The 10109-nt window shown below is 47.5% G+C and overlaps 1 protein-coding gene across 1 annotated transcript; it reads right to left on the reverse strand.

Moving 5' to 3' along the window:
* Positions 1–3170: 3170 nt before the first annotated feature.
* On the reverse strand, positions 3171–4806 carry LOC124678532. The gene is made up of 2 exons (XM_047214404.1): positions 3720–4806; positions 3171–3245 (listed from the first exon to the last, which is right to left on the reverse strand). The coding sequence occupies exons 1-2, from the start codon at positions 4626–4628 to the stop codon at positions 3210–3212; spliced, it is 945 nt and encodes a 314-aa protein (XP_047070360.1). The 5' UTR covers positions 4629–4806; the 3' UTR covers positions 3171–3209.
* Positions 4807–10109: the final 5303 nt, after the last annotated feature.

The following is a 10109-nucleotide window of genomic DNA, read 5'->3' on the forward strand; positions in this document are numbered from 1 at the left end:
TGAACTTCACGTCGCCGGCCATTGTCCTTTGCGCCGTGTTGTTCCTATGCGATTGCAGCTCAGTAATGTAAAGACTTAAGTTGCAAATATATCTAAAATTCTAAATTAACGCCTAACTTTGTAGCTCTAATGTATCTAGTATCCAATCATGGAAAATCAAGCTGAATTTAATACTACTCCTATGTGATTTCTAGATTGGCATTTTCGCCCCGCTCCTAAAACACTGCGAGCCAAGGTCTGAAGAAGAGTCACCGTCTTCAAGCAGCACCACCACGGCACCACAGTTGCAAATTCTTTGTCGCCGGAGATCATGTTCTCCGCTACATGCATACTTCGCCGCCCCTGCACCGTCAGGAACACTCTGCTTTTGTGTTTGGAAACAAGACACCATATTCGATTGAACAACTTATGTTGTTTACAAACTGAATATTTAGGACAATCAGGAACACTCTGCTTTTGTGTTTGAAAACAAGACATCTGTTCTTTACAAACTGAATATCTAGGACAATCTAACTCGCCTCATCATATTTACAAACTGAATATACGTATCGACGACAGCAACGACAATGCGCGAGAAGGAGGCTGCTGCGGCCTCCCACTGGATCTCATTGGCCACGTCCACCCTCTTCTTCCACTCCGATGCCAGCTCTGCAATTGCCATCTCCACGGCGTCTCTGTTCCTCGACAACATTCTCCCATCATGGTCGGCTTCATCTCCGCGACGACCCTTATGCAGCTGGTCCGGCCGTCCACCGTCACACGGTGATGAGGTCGCTGGCGCCGACGTACTGCTCCACCAGCTCCCGCGTGGCGTGCGCGCGGCATGGTCCAGAGCGGACGTACACGTCCATCCTACCGGCGGCCCGGCCGCCGCAGCACGACGATAGGCCGTTGGTCAAGTTAAGAGGACATGTGATCTTCACCTCCCCGGGTGGCTGTCGGCGGCTCGGCGCCCTATAACATTGCCGCAGCCGTTGTCAGAGCGGACGGTCGTTGGAGGCTGGTCGCCATGGTCGCGCACCCGAAGCCGCTACCGCAGGCGGAGATCCTGCTGCGGTTTGGGCTGACGGAGAACACGGCCAGCCATCGGCGCGCCCACGGACTCGATCGAAGAAAGCCGTCGGCAATCGGCATGGAACGGCCGAGCTGCTATCGCCCAACAACGAGGCCAAGATCGTCGAGCCGGACATCTGCCAATGCGCAGTCGTCGCAGGCGGTGCCGCCGCCGTCCTCCTGGACGCCACGCTCGGCGGCGTGAGGTGTGCCTGTGGAGGACGAGCCCGTTTCATCCACGGTGACGGTTCCCGCCCGCGTGTGGCTCCTGCGTCTGCCCGTGAGCCTATCTGCGGCACCGTGGCGTGGCACGCTCTGGAGTTTCCCGGCGGCCATTGTCTGCACGCAGCAGACGACGCCGTAAGTACAGAAGCAAAGCTCAAGGAAAAGGGGGAAGAGGACATAGTCGCCGTAAGTACAAAATCAAACAGAAGGAAAGGGGAAGAGGACATACTGTGATTCTGCGCGACGGCGTACTGTTCTGTACCTGCACGAGAGCAGCACGACGGAGCTAACTGGTGGTACTGCGGCAAGGCTGCGCGACGGAGCAGCCGCCGCTCCCGGGGAAGATGGCCGGCGGGGGGAGAATCGCGAATCTCGGCCGGCGGCAAGAGCACGAGGAATCCCGGAAATAGATGGGGAACGGAGGATGGGACACCTACTGATTTTGGGACAGAGTGAGCTGCAGCGTCTCCATCAAGGGCTATGTCTCCGACATGAACAGAGGCTAGGCTCAGGCACCGGTTCCAGCGGAGAAAAGCCAGACGAAAAGGAGCTCGCGATGCGACCCGAAAATTCCAGATGGGATGGAAAATGTTCAACCCAGCTGCACTTTGCACGAATCTCGAGGTCTGAACGAGCGGCAGACCCACACCCATGCGTGGGTGTACAAAATCCACACTCTAAATTATACTCCTTTCTATCATATGTGTATATATAATAGTACATAGGTATGTCGGTTCATCGCTGACGATGGTCACGGACGGCGGACTGGTGGTGGTGGTAGTGCTGGCCAGGCACTATGCACTGTGAGGTGGATCCGGCCGGCACACACCTCAGAATGGCCTTGTAGGTGTGTGCTGGCAAGGGCGGAGGCGCGGCGGCACGGCAAGGGGGCGGCGCGTTGACGCGACGGATAGTCTGGATACATGCTCGTCGAAGTAGTACTGGGCAAAGAAATTTTAATGTGGGCTAGCCGGACTTGTTGCCGGACATGTCCAGCTGCTTGTCCCGCCAGCGGCAATGGGCGACGGCGATGTGGCCAAGGAGACGCCGACCTGCCTACCGACGGTCGACAACGGCGAGGTTGGGTGGCTCAGGGTTGTGTGCGGGATAGAGATTGGAGACTACATAACGCCTATACATGGATCTGTATACCTATGCATGGATATACATGGTTTTGGACATGGTCTTAGATGGGCTCTACAAGTTTAGGGGGAGGGGGTTATACTGGAGCAAGCCCCTTTTGTCAAACAACATACACGGGAAAAAATCCCAATTCCCTTTGATACAACGAGGCCCTAATTCTCTTTACATTTTGCCACATTTTACATTTGTTATTGCATATTTGCCCTATGACCATCACATGTCAGTGACACATGATGTGGCAAATATGCAAAGTGCAAACAAAAGTGTGGCAAATGTACAATTCCCCCAGACTTTGATAGTCTCCTAATTCCCTTTGATACAACGAGGCCCTAATTCTGACTAGGCACTCGATAGTCTGGTGCAGACGGCAACCAGTAGCATTGCATCTACATACACAGTATGATCAACAGGACATCTAAAAAAATAGGTACAGCCACAAGCCCAGATCACAGCTACATCTCTGATCTTCAGCCAGCGACAATGAGGAGGAATAGCACTACAAGGGGAATGACAGCCGTCGGAGTCCTACACAGGAATACACCAAACTGTGCCATGTCATGAAGCAAGCGAAAGACGGACACATGGAACTAGAAGCTCAGCACAAACTGCAGAGTGTAGACTAGCTGCAAGCCTGGTAGCACAAACACTAAGATCTGATAGGATTGGCACATCTCCTTTGTCTGCTCTATATCTAATGGTTTGGCTCCGACATAAAGTAAAAAATGGGTACTGTGGCGCTGGATCCATGCTATCAAGGGGTTAATATATGCTGGCCAACTGTGAGGTTATCACCGAGACTCGTCACGCTGCACCGCCGGCGCATTCTGCAAGTAAAGGTTCAAACTGTGAGTTCAAGCATTGCTAGCACTTAATAATAATGGCAAACAGTGCGATAATAAGAATTCGGCTCTAACTGCTCCCAGCAGTAAAGATGGATCAAAACTGAGTTGTTTTTAGCTATATTGGGCATCAATGTTCAAACCATAATATTTTTACCTAAGAAAAACAGGCTCACCAAAACAATCAAATGTCACATAAACGAGACGGGCACATGGTTTTCATAGCACATCCTGAACATTTTGCTTCTGTGAAGCATTTTCCAACGACAGACATCATAATGAGCTTCTTCATTTAACAAAAATATAAATATAAATTCACACACTTGATAAGTTGATATCAACCAAGTATTCTGAACTACTTCCAGATGTTATATGCCAAGAAGACTAAAATATATAATAGACAAATTCACAGGCATCATAAAAAAAACGAAGTACAATAATAAGAAAATCATGGGATACCTTTGTTAGCTTCCTTTGTTTGAGTTTCACCTTCACATCAACTCCATTCTCAATTATTCCACGCAGCACAACCTCGATTTTTCCTTCAATTTTGTCCCCTTTTCTAGGTGTATAAATTGCATTGTGAATATCGTCCTCTATCGCACGCTTCGCAAGTAACGCCCCAACCGCCACACATGCCTTGATACCCTTCCTTGAACCAAGATCAAACTTCATGTCCTTTGATATGGAGTGAGCAACTGACACCACTCTGCTGGTCACTCGGTGAACGAAGCAAGCACGCACGGACCCCTTTGAGACATGTATGTCTAGGCAGAAAGGGTAGTGGTAAGGAGCAGTCATCTGGTTAAACGTCGGCACTCGGTCCCTCTTCACCTCAACCATGTCGTCTTTTCGCTCTACAGGCTTGACCTTCAACTTTGGAACCTTCAAAGGAGGTGGTTTGCTAGGTTCCACCTTGTTGCTCTCTGATGGATTCTTGGAATTGGATTTCTCTCTCTTCCATCTGCGCCGCAAGGGCAAATTGTTCTCCTCAAACTCCTTGGACCCCCTGTCCAGCTTGTAGAACAGCTTCTTGCGGTTTCTCATGTCATCTATCTCGTCATCCGAGTCGTACACTTCTTCTCCGTGTTCCTGGAAGCTATCAAGACACTCATCACCCAGCATGGGTTCTGAGGAGAAGCCGAAGGAAGAAGGCCAGAGGTCGGAGTCAACAATGTCAATGTGGAAGCCGGCGCCAAGTGCGTTGGCATTGGAACAAGGCGAGGTTTGGGGCAGCTGGATTTGGGCCGGGGAGGTTCTGGGTGGTTGAATGGAGAGTGAACAGAATATATGGAGGATTGCAGAGAGCTGCGGAGGCGTCTGACACGAGCGCCGCCTAGCTTGGAGAAGCAGGTGTCGAAGTGACATTTCAACAAACAACCTATGGTCGTGCTGGCTGGAGAAGCGTAACCATGTGGTAGTGGTATTTTTCTCCTTTTTGCGGGTTAGATATGAAGGGAACCAACCTCAGCAGTGGCTTTCTCGCTGGCGAGGACGGCCGATCAATGGAGCAGACGAATCGCCGTGGGAGGAACACGGCGGCGACCTGACGACTTGCGGTGGTGGTAGTCGTCGGCTAGGCAAACCCAAGTTGGCCCTAATGAGTACAGCCTAAGCTGGGCCGCAGATATCTTTTTTTTCTGCGAGTATATGGATATCTCAGTCGTGGGCTCGTGGCCAGCCCATCAAACGACACAAGTGTTCGTTTATACACTTTATATTGTAAAAAAGAGTAACCTCAAAAAATTACTGTAAAAAATGTGTTTTGTCTCATCAACCATTGCATGCCTGGAAGAGTCTTCATTCATGTTATCCCTGATCCTCTTCTCCCCTACCATTACCAACGAGCCATTCCCAAAAGATGTTTTTATAGGATCATATCTACAGCTATTTGTACTTTTGGTTCCCGCGAACCAGTAATTATTAAGTCTTCCTCTTTCCAAATAAGACAAATAAAGAGACCCACAAACTATATTTTTGGTGAATCCTTGAAACATATATTTGGAAAGATATTTTGATTTAATTCTTTTTTACTATCTAACATTGATCTATTTTTTAATTCACTGGAGCAATTATATATTGAAGTCAATCTAAGGCAAGTGTTTGGATCTATTAGGGCATAACACTTTGCATATTGACTTTATATTATCTACGGTGTCAACCATAACTTTGATTACATCATGTTCAGTTCAAGCTAGGCAGTGAAGAGTTTTATAAACAATAGCACGGACTATTGTTGTTTTACCATCGAAAAGTTTACCGATTCAGGTCAAGAAGCTCATGGACAAAGACTTCATTATCCCTGATCGTGTCACCAAGTCCAAGCCTTTCCATGGCCTCCTCCTCAATCCTCATTCGTTACCCTGTCGCATGCGGCTACAGCACTTTCTGTACAAGACGGGTAAGAGCATCTCCACTCGTTGGCGCTCCCCACGGCGAAATCCGGACGAAACAACCGCCGGATTGGACGAAATTAAGTCGTGGGGAGTACCGTATTTCTAGTCGTCCACCCGGAGTTCGGCGGACATAGTTTAAATTCAAACAAAGCGTCATCTCGCGCTACAAGTACGGCCAGTTGATCGGCAAAAGGAGCAAAAGGATCAGCCACAGATCGGCGATCGGAGGGGAATTACACGGAAACAGGCTCATCGGCAGTCCCGGCCAGCACGGCGGTGTCCGACGGACCAGTTTCCTCACACGCCGTGGCCGAAGCGGCTGCGGCAGTCGACGACGAGGCTGCGGCAGTGGACGTCGAAGCAGCGGCAGTGGACGACGGTGAGGAAGCCGAGGTAGGAGCCGGCGGAGACTGTAGGATAACGTTGCATAGAAAACAAAAAAAATTCTACCGCGAACACGCAATCCAAACCAAGATGCAATCTAGAAGACGGTAGCAACGAGGGGGTATCGAGTCTCACCCTTGAAGAGATTCCAAAGCCTACAAGAGGAGGCTCTTGTTGCTGCGGTAGACATTCACTTGCCGCTTGCAAAAGCGCGTAGAAGATCTTGATCACGATCGGTTCCGGCGCCACGAACGGGCAGCACCTCCGTACTCGGTCACACGTTCGGTTGTTGATGAAGACGACGTCCACCTCCCGTTCCAGTGGGCAGCGGAAGTAGTAGCTCCTCTTGAATCCGACAACACGACGGCGTGGTGTCGGTGGCGGTGGAGAACTCCGGCGGAGCTTCGCTAAAGCTACGCGGAAGATATGGAGGAGAGGGGGCGGCTAGGGTTTGGGAGGGGGTGGCCGGCCACTTCAAGGGGGCGGCCAGCTTGTGGTCTTGGGGTGGTCGGCCCCCTCCCTTGGCCCCTCATTATATAGGTGGATCCCCAAGTGTTGGTGTCCAAGTCTTCGAATAAGACCCGAACCAAAAACCTTCCATATGAGGGGGAAACCTAGCCAAGCTAGGACTCCCACCAAAGGTGGGAGTTCCACCTCCCATATGGGGGGGGCCGGCCCCTAAGGGGAGTCCACTTGGGACTCCTCCCCCACTAGGGTTGGCCGGCCATGGAGGTGGAGTCCCATGTGGACTCCACCTTCCTTGGTGGTTTCTTCCGGACTTTTCTAGAACCTTCTAGAACCTTCCATAGAACCTTCCGCGACATTTTAATTCACATAAAATGACATCCTATATATGAATCTTATTCTCCGGACCATTCCGGAACTCCTCGTGATGTCCGGGATCTCATCCGGGACTCCGAACAAATATTCGAACTCCATTCCATATTCAAGTACTACCATTTCAACATCCAACTTTAAGTGTGTCACCCTACGGTTCATGAACTATGCGGACATGGTTGAGTACTCACTCCGACCAATAACCAATAGCGGGATCTGGAGATCCATATTGGCTCCCACATATTCAACGATGACTTTAGTGATCGAATGAACCATTCACATACAATACCAATTCCCTTTGTCTCGCGATATTTTACTTGTCCGAGGTTTGATCTTCGGTATCACTCTATACCTTGTTCAACCTCGTCTCCCGACAAGTACTCTTTACTCGTACCGTGGTATGTGGTCTCTTATGAACTCATTCATATGCTTGCAAGACATTAGACGACATTCCACCGAGAGGGCCCAGAGTATATCTATCTCGTCATCGGGATGGACAAATCCCACCGTTGATCCATATGCCTCAACTCATACTTTCCGGATACTTAATCCCACCTTTATAGCCACCCATTTACGCAAGTGGTATTTGGTGTAATCAAAGTACCTTTCCGGTATAAGTGATTTACATGATCTCATGGTCATAAGGACTAGGTAACTATGTATCGAAAGCTTATAGCAAATAACTTAATGACGAGATCTTATGCTACGCTTAATTGGGTGTGTCCATTACATCATTCGTACAATGACATAACCTTGTTATTAATGACATCCAATGTTCATGATTATGAAACTAATCATCCATTAATCAACAAGCTAGTTTAAGAGGCATACTAGGGACTTCTTGTTTGTCTACATATCACACATGTACTAATGTTTCGGTTAATACAATTATAGCATGATATATAAACATTTATCATAAACATAAAGATATAAATAATAACCACTTTATTATTGCCTCTAGGGCATATCTCCTTCGATCTCCCACTTGCACTAGAGTCAATAATCTAGATTACATTGTAATATACCTAACACCCATGGCATTCTGGTGTTGGTCATGCTTTGCCCTAGGGAGAGCTTTAGTCAACGGATCTCGCTACATTCGGATCGATGTGTACTTTGCAAATCTTTACTTCTCCATCTTCGATGTACTCGCGAATCGAGTGGTAACGCAGCTTGATATGCTTCGACCTCTTGTGTGACCTTGGCTCTTGTGCATTGGCGATGGCACCCATGTTATCACGAGTAAATGATTAATGGGTCCAATGCACTAGGAACCACACCGAGCTCTACAATGAACCTCTTCATCCATACCGCTTCCGATGAAGCCTCGAAGCCGCTATGTACTCGATTCCGTTGAAGACTTCGCCACCGTGCACCGCTTCGAGCTTGCCCAGCTTACTGCAGCACCATTCAATATAAACACGTACCTGCATCGTTACTTAGAGTCATCGGGATCGGTGTTCCAACTTGCATCGGTGTAACCGTTTACAACGAGCTCTTGGTCACCTCCATAACAAAGAAACATATCCTTAGTTCTTTTCAAGTACTTCGGGATATTCTTGACCGCTGTCCAGTGTTCCATTCCTGGATCACTTTGATATCTGCTAGTCAAACTAACGAGCATGTGCTATATCCGGTCTAGTACATAGCATGGCATACATGATAGATCCTATCGCCGAGGCATAGGGGATATTACTCATCCTTTCTCTTTCTTCTGCCGTAGCCGGTCCTTGAGTCTTACTCAATACCTTGCCCGGTAACATAGGTAAGAACCCTTTCTTACTTTCGTCCATTCTAAACTTCTTTAGAATCTTGTCCGAGATATGTACTCGTGATAGCCCTATTAGGTGTCTTGATCTATCTCTATAGATTTTGATGCCTAATATATATGATGCTTCACCAAGGTCTTTCATTGAAAAACTATTATTCAAATAACCTTTAACACTGCTTAATAGTTCTATATCATTCCCGATCAATAATATGTCATCTACATATAATATCAGGAATGCTACAGAGCTCCCACTCACTTTCTTGTAAATACAGGCCTCTCCATGACACCTGTATAAACCCGAAGTCTTTGATCACCTTATCAAAGCGTCGGTTCCAACTTCTTGATGCTTGCTTCAGTCCATAGATTGAACGCTGAAGTTTGCATACTTTGTTAGCATTTTTAGGATCGACAAAACCTTTGGGTTGTACCATATACAACTCTTCCTCAATGTCTCCATTAAGGAACGCTATTTTGACATCCATCTGCCAAATCTCATAATCGAAAAATGCAGCTATTGCTAACAAAATCCTCACAGATTTTAGCTTCGCTACAGGTGAGAAAGTCTCATCGTAGTCAACTCCTTGAATTTGTCGGAAACCCTTTGCGACAAGTCGAGCTTTATAGACAGTAATATTACCATCGGCATCTGTTTTTCTCTTGAAGATCCATTTATTCTCGACAGCCTTTCGGCTATCGGGTAAGTCTACCAAAGTCCATACTTTGTTATCATACATGGATCCCATTTCGGATTTCATGGCTTCTTGCCATTTGTTGGAATCTGGGCTCATCATCGCTTCTTCATACGTCGCAGGGTCCTCATCATTGTTATCTACAATCATGACATTTAGACAAGGATCATACCAATCAGGAGTGGTACGCTCCCTTGTCGATCTGCGAGGTTCAGTAGTTTCCTCGTTCGAAGTTTCATGATCATTATCATTAGCTTCCTCTGTTGCCGGTGTAGGTGGTACAAGTACAATTTCCGGTACTGCGCTACTCTGATCAACGAGTATAGATTCATCAATCTCATCGAGCTCTACTTTTCTTCCAGTCACTTCTTTAGTGAGAAATTCTTTCTCAAGAAAGGTTCCGTTCTTAGCAACAAAGATTTTGCCTTCGGATTTGTGATAGAAAGTATACCCTATAGTTTCCTTAGGGTATCCTATGAAGACGCATTTCTCCGCTTTGGGTTCTAGCTTGTCCGGTTGTAACTTCTTTACATAGGTTTCGCAACCCCAAACTTTCGAGAACGACGACTTAGGTTTCTTATTAAACCATAATTCATACGGTGTCGTTTCTACGGATTTTGATGGTGCTCTATTTAAAGTGAATGCGGCTGTCTCTAATGCATAACTCCAAAATGATAACGGCAAATCAGTAAGAGACATCATAGAACGAACCATATCTAAGAGAGTTCGATTACGACGTTCGGACACACCGTTACGTTGAGGTGTTCCCGAT

Source organism: Lolium rigidum, chromosome 7 (assembly GCF_022539505.1).
Source record: "Lolium rigidum isolate FL_2022 chromosome 7, APGP_CSIRO_Lrig_0.1, whole genome shotgun sequence".
NCBI classification, from domain to species: Eukaryota; Viridiplantae; Streptophyta; class Magnoliopsida; order Poales; family Poaceae; genus Lolium; species Lolium rigidum.

Coding starts and splice junctions, on each gene's coding strand:
- LOC124678532 (XM_047214404.1), bottom strand. CDS start 4,628: ATGTCACTTCGACACCTGCTTCTCCAAGCTAGGCGGCGCTCGTGTCAG. Junction 3,246..3,719: donor AACAAAGGAAGCTAACAAAG/GTATCCCATGAT, acceptor CTTTACTTGCAG/AATGCGCCGGCGGTGCAGCG.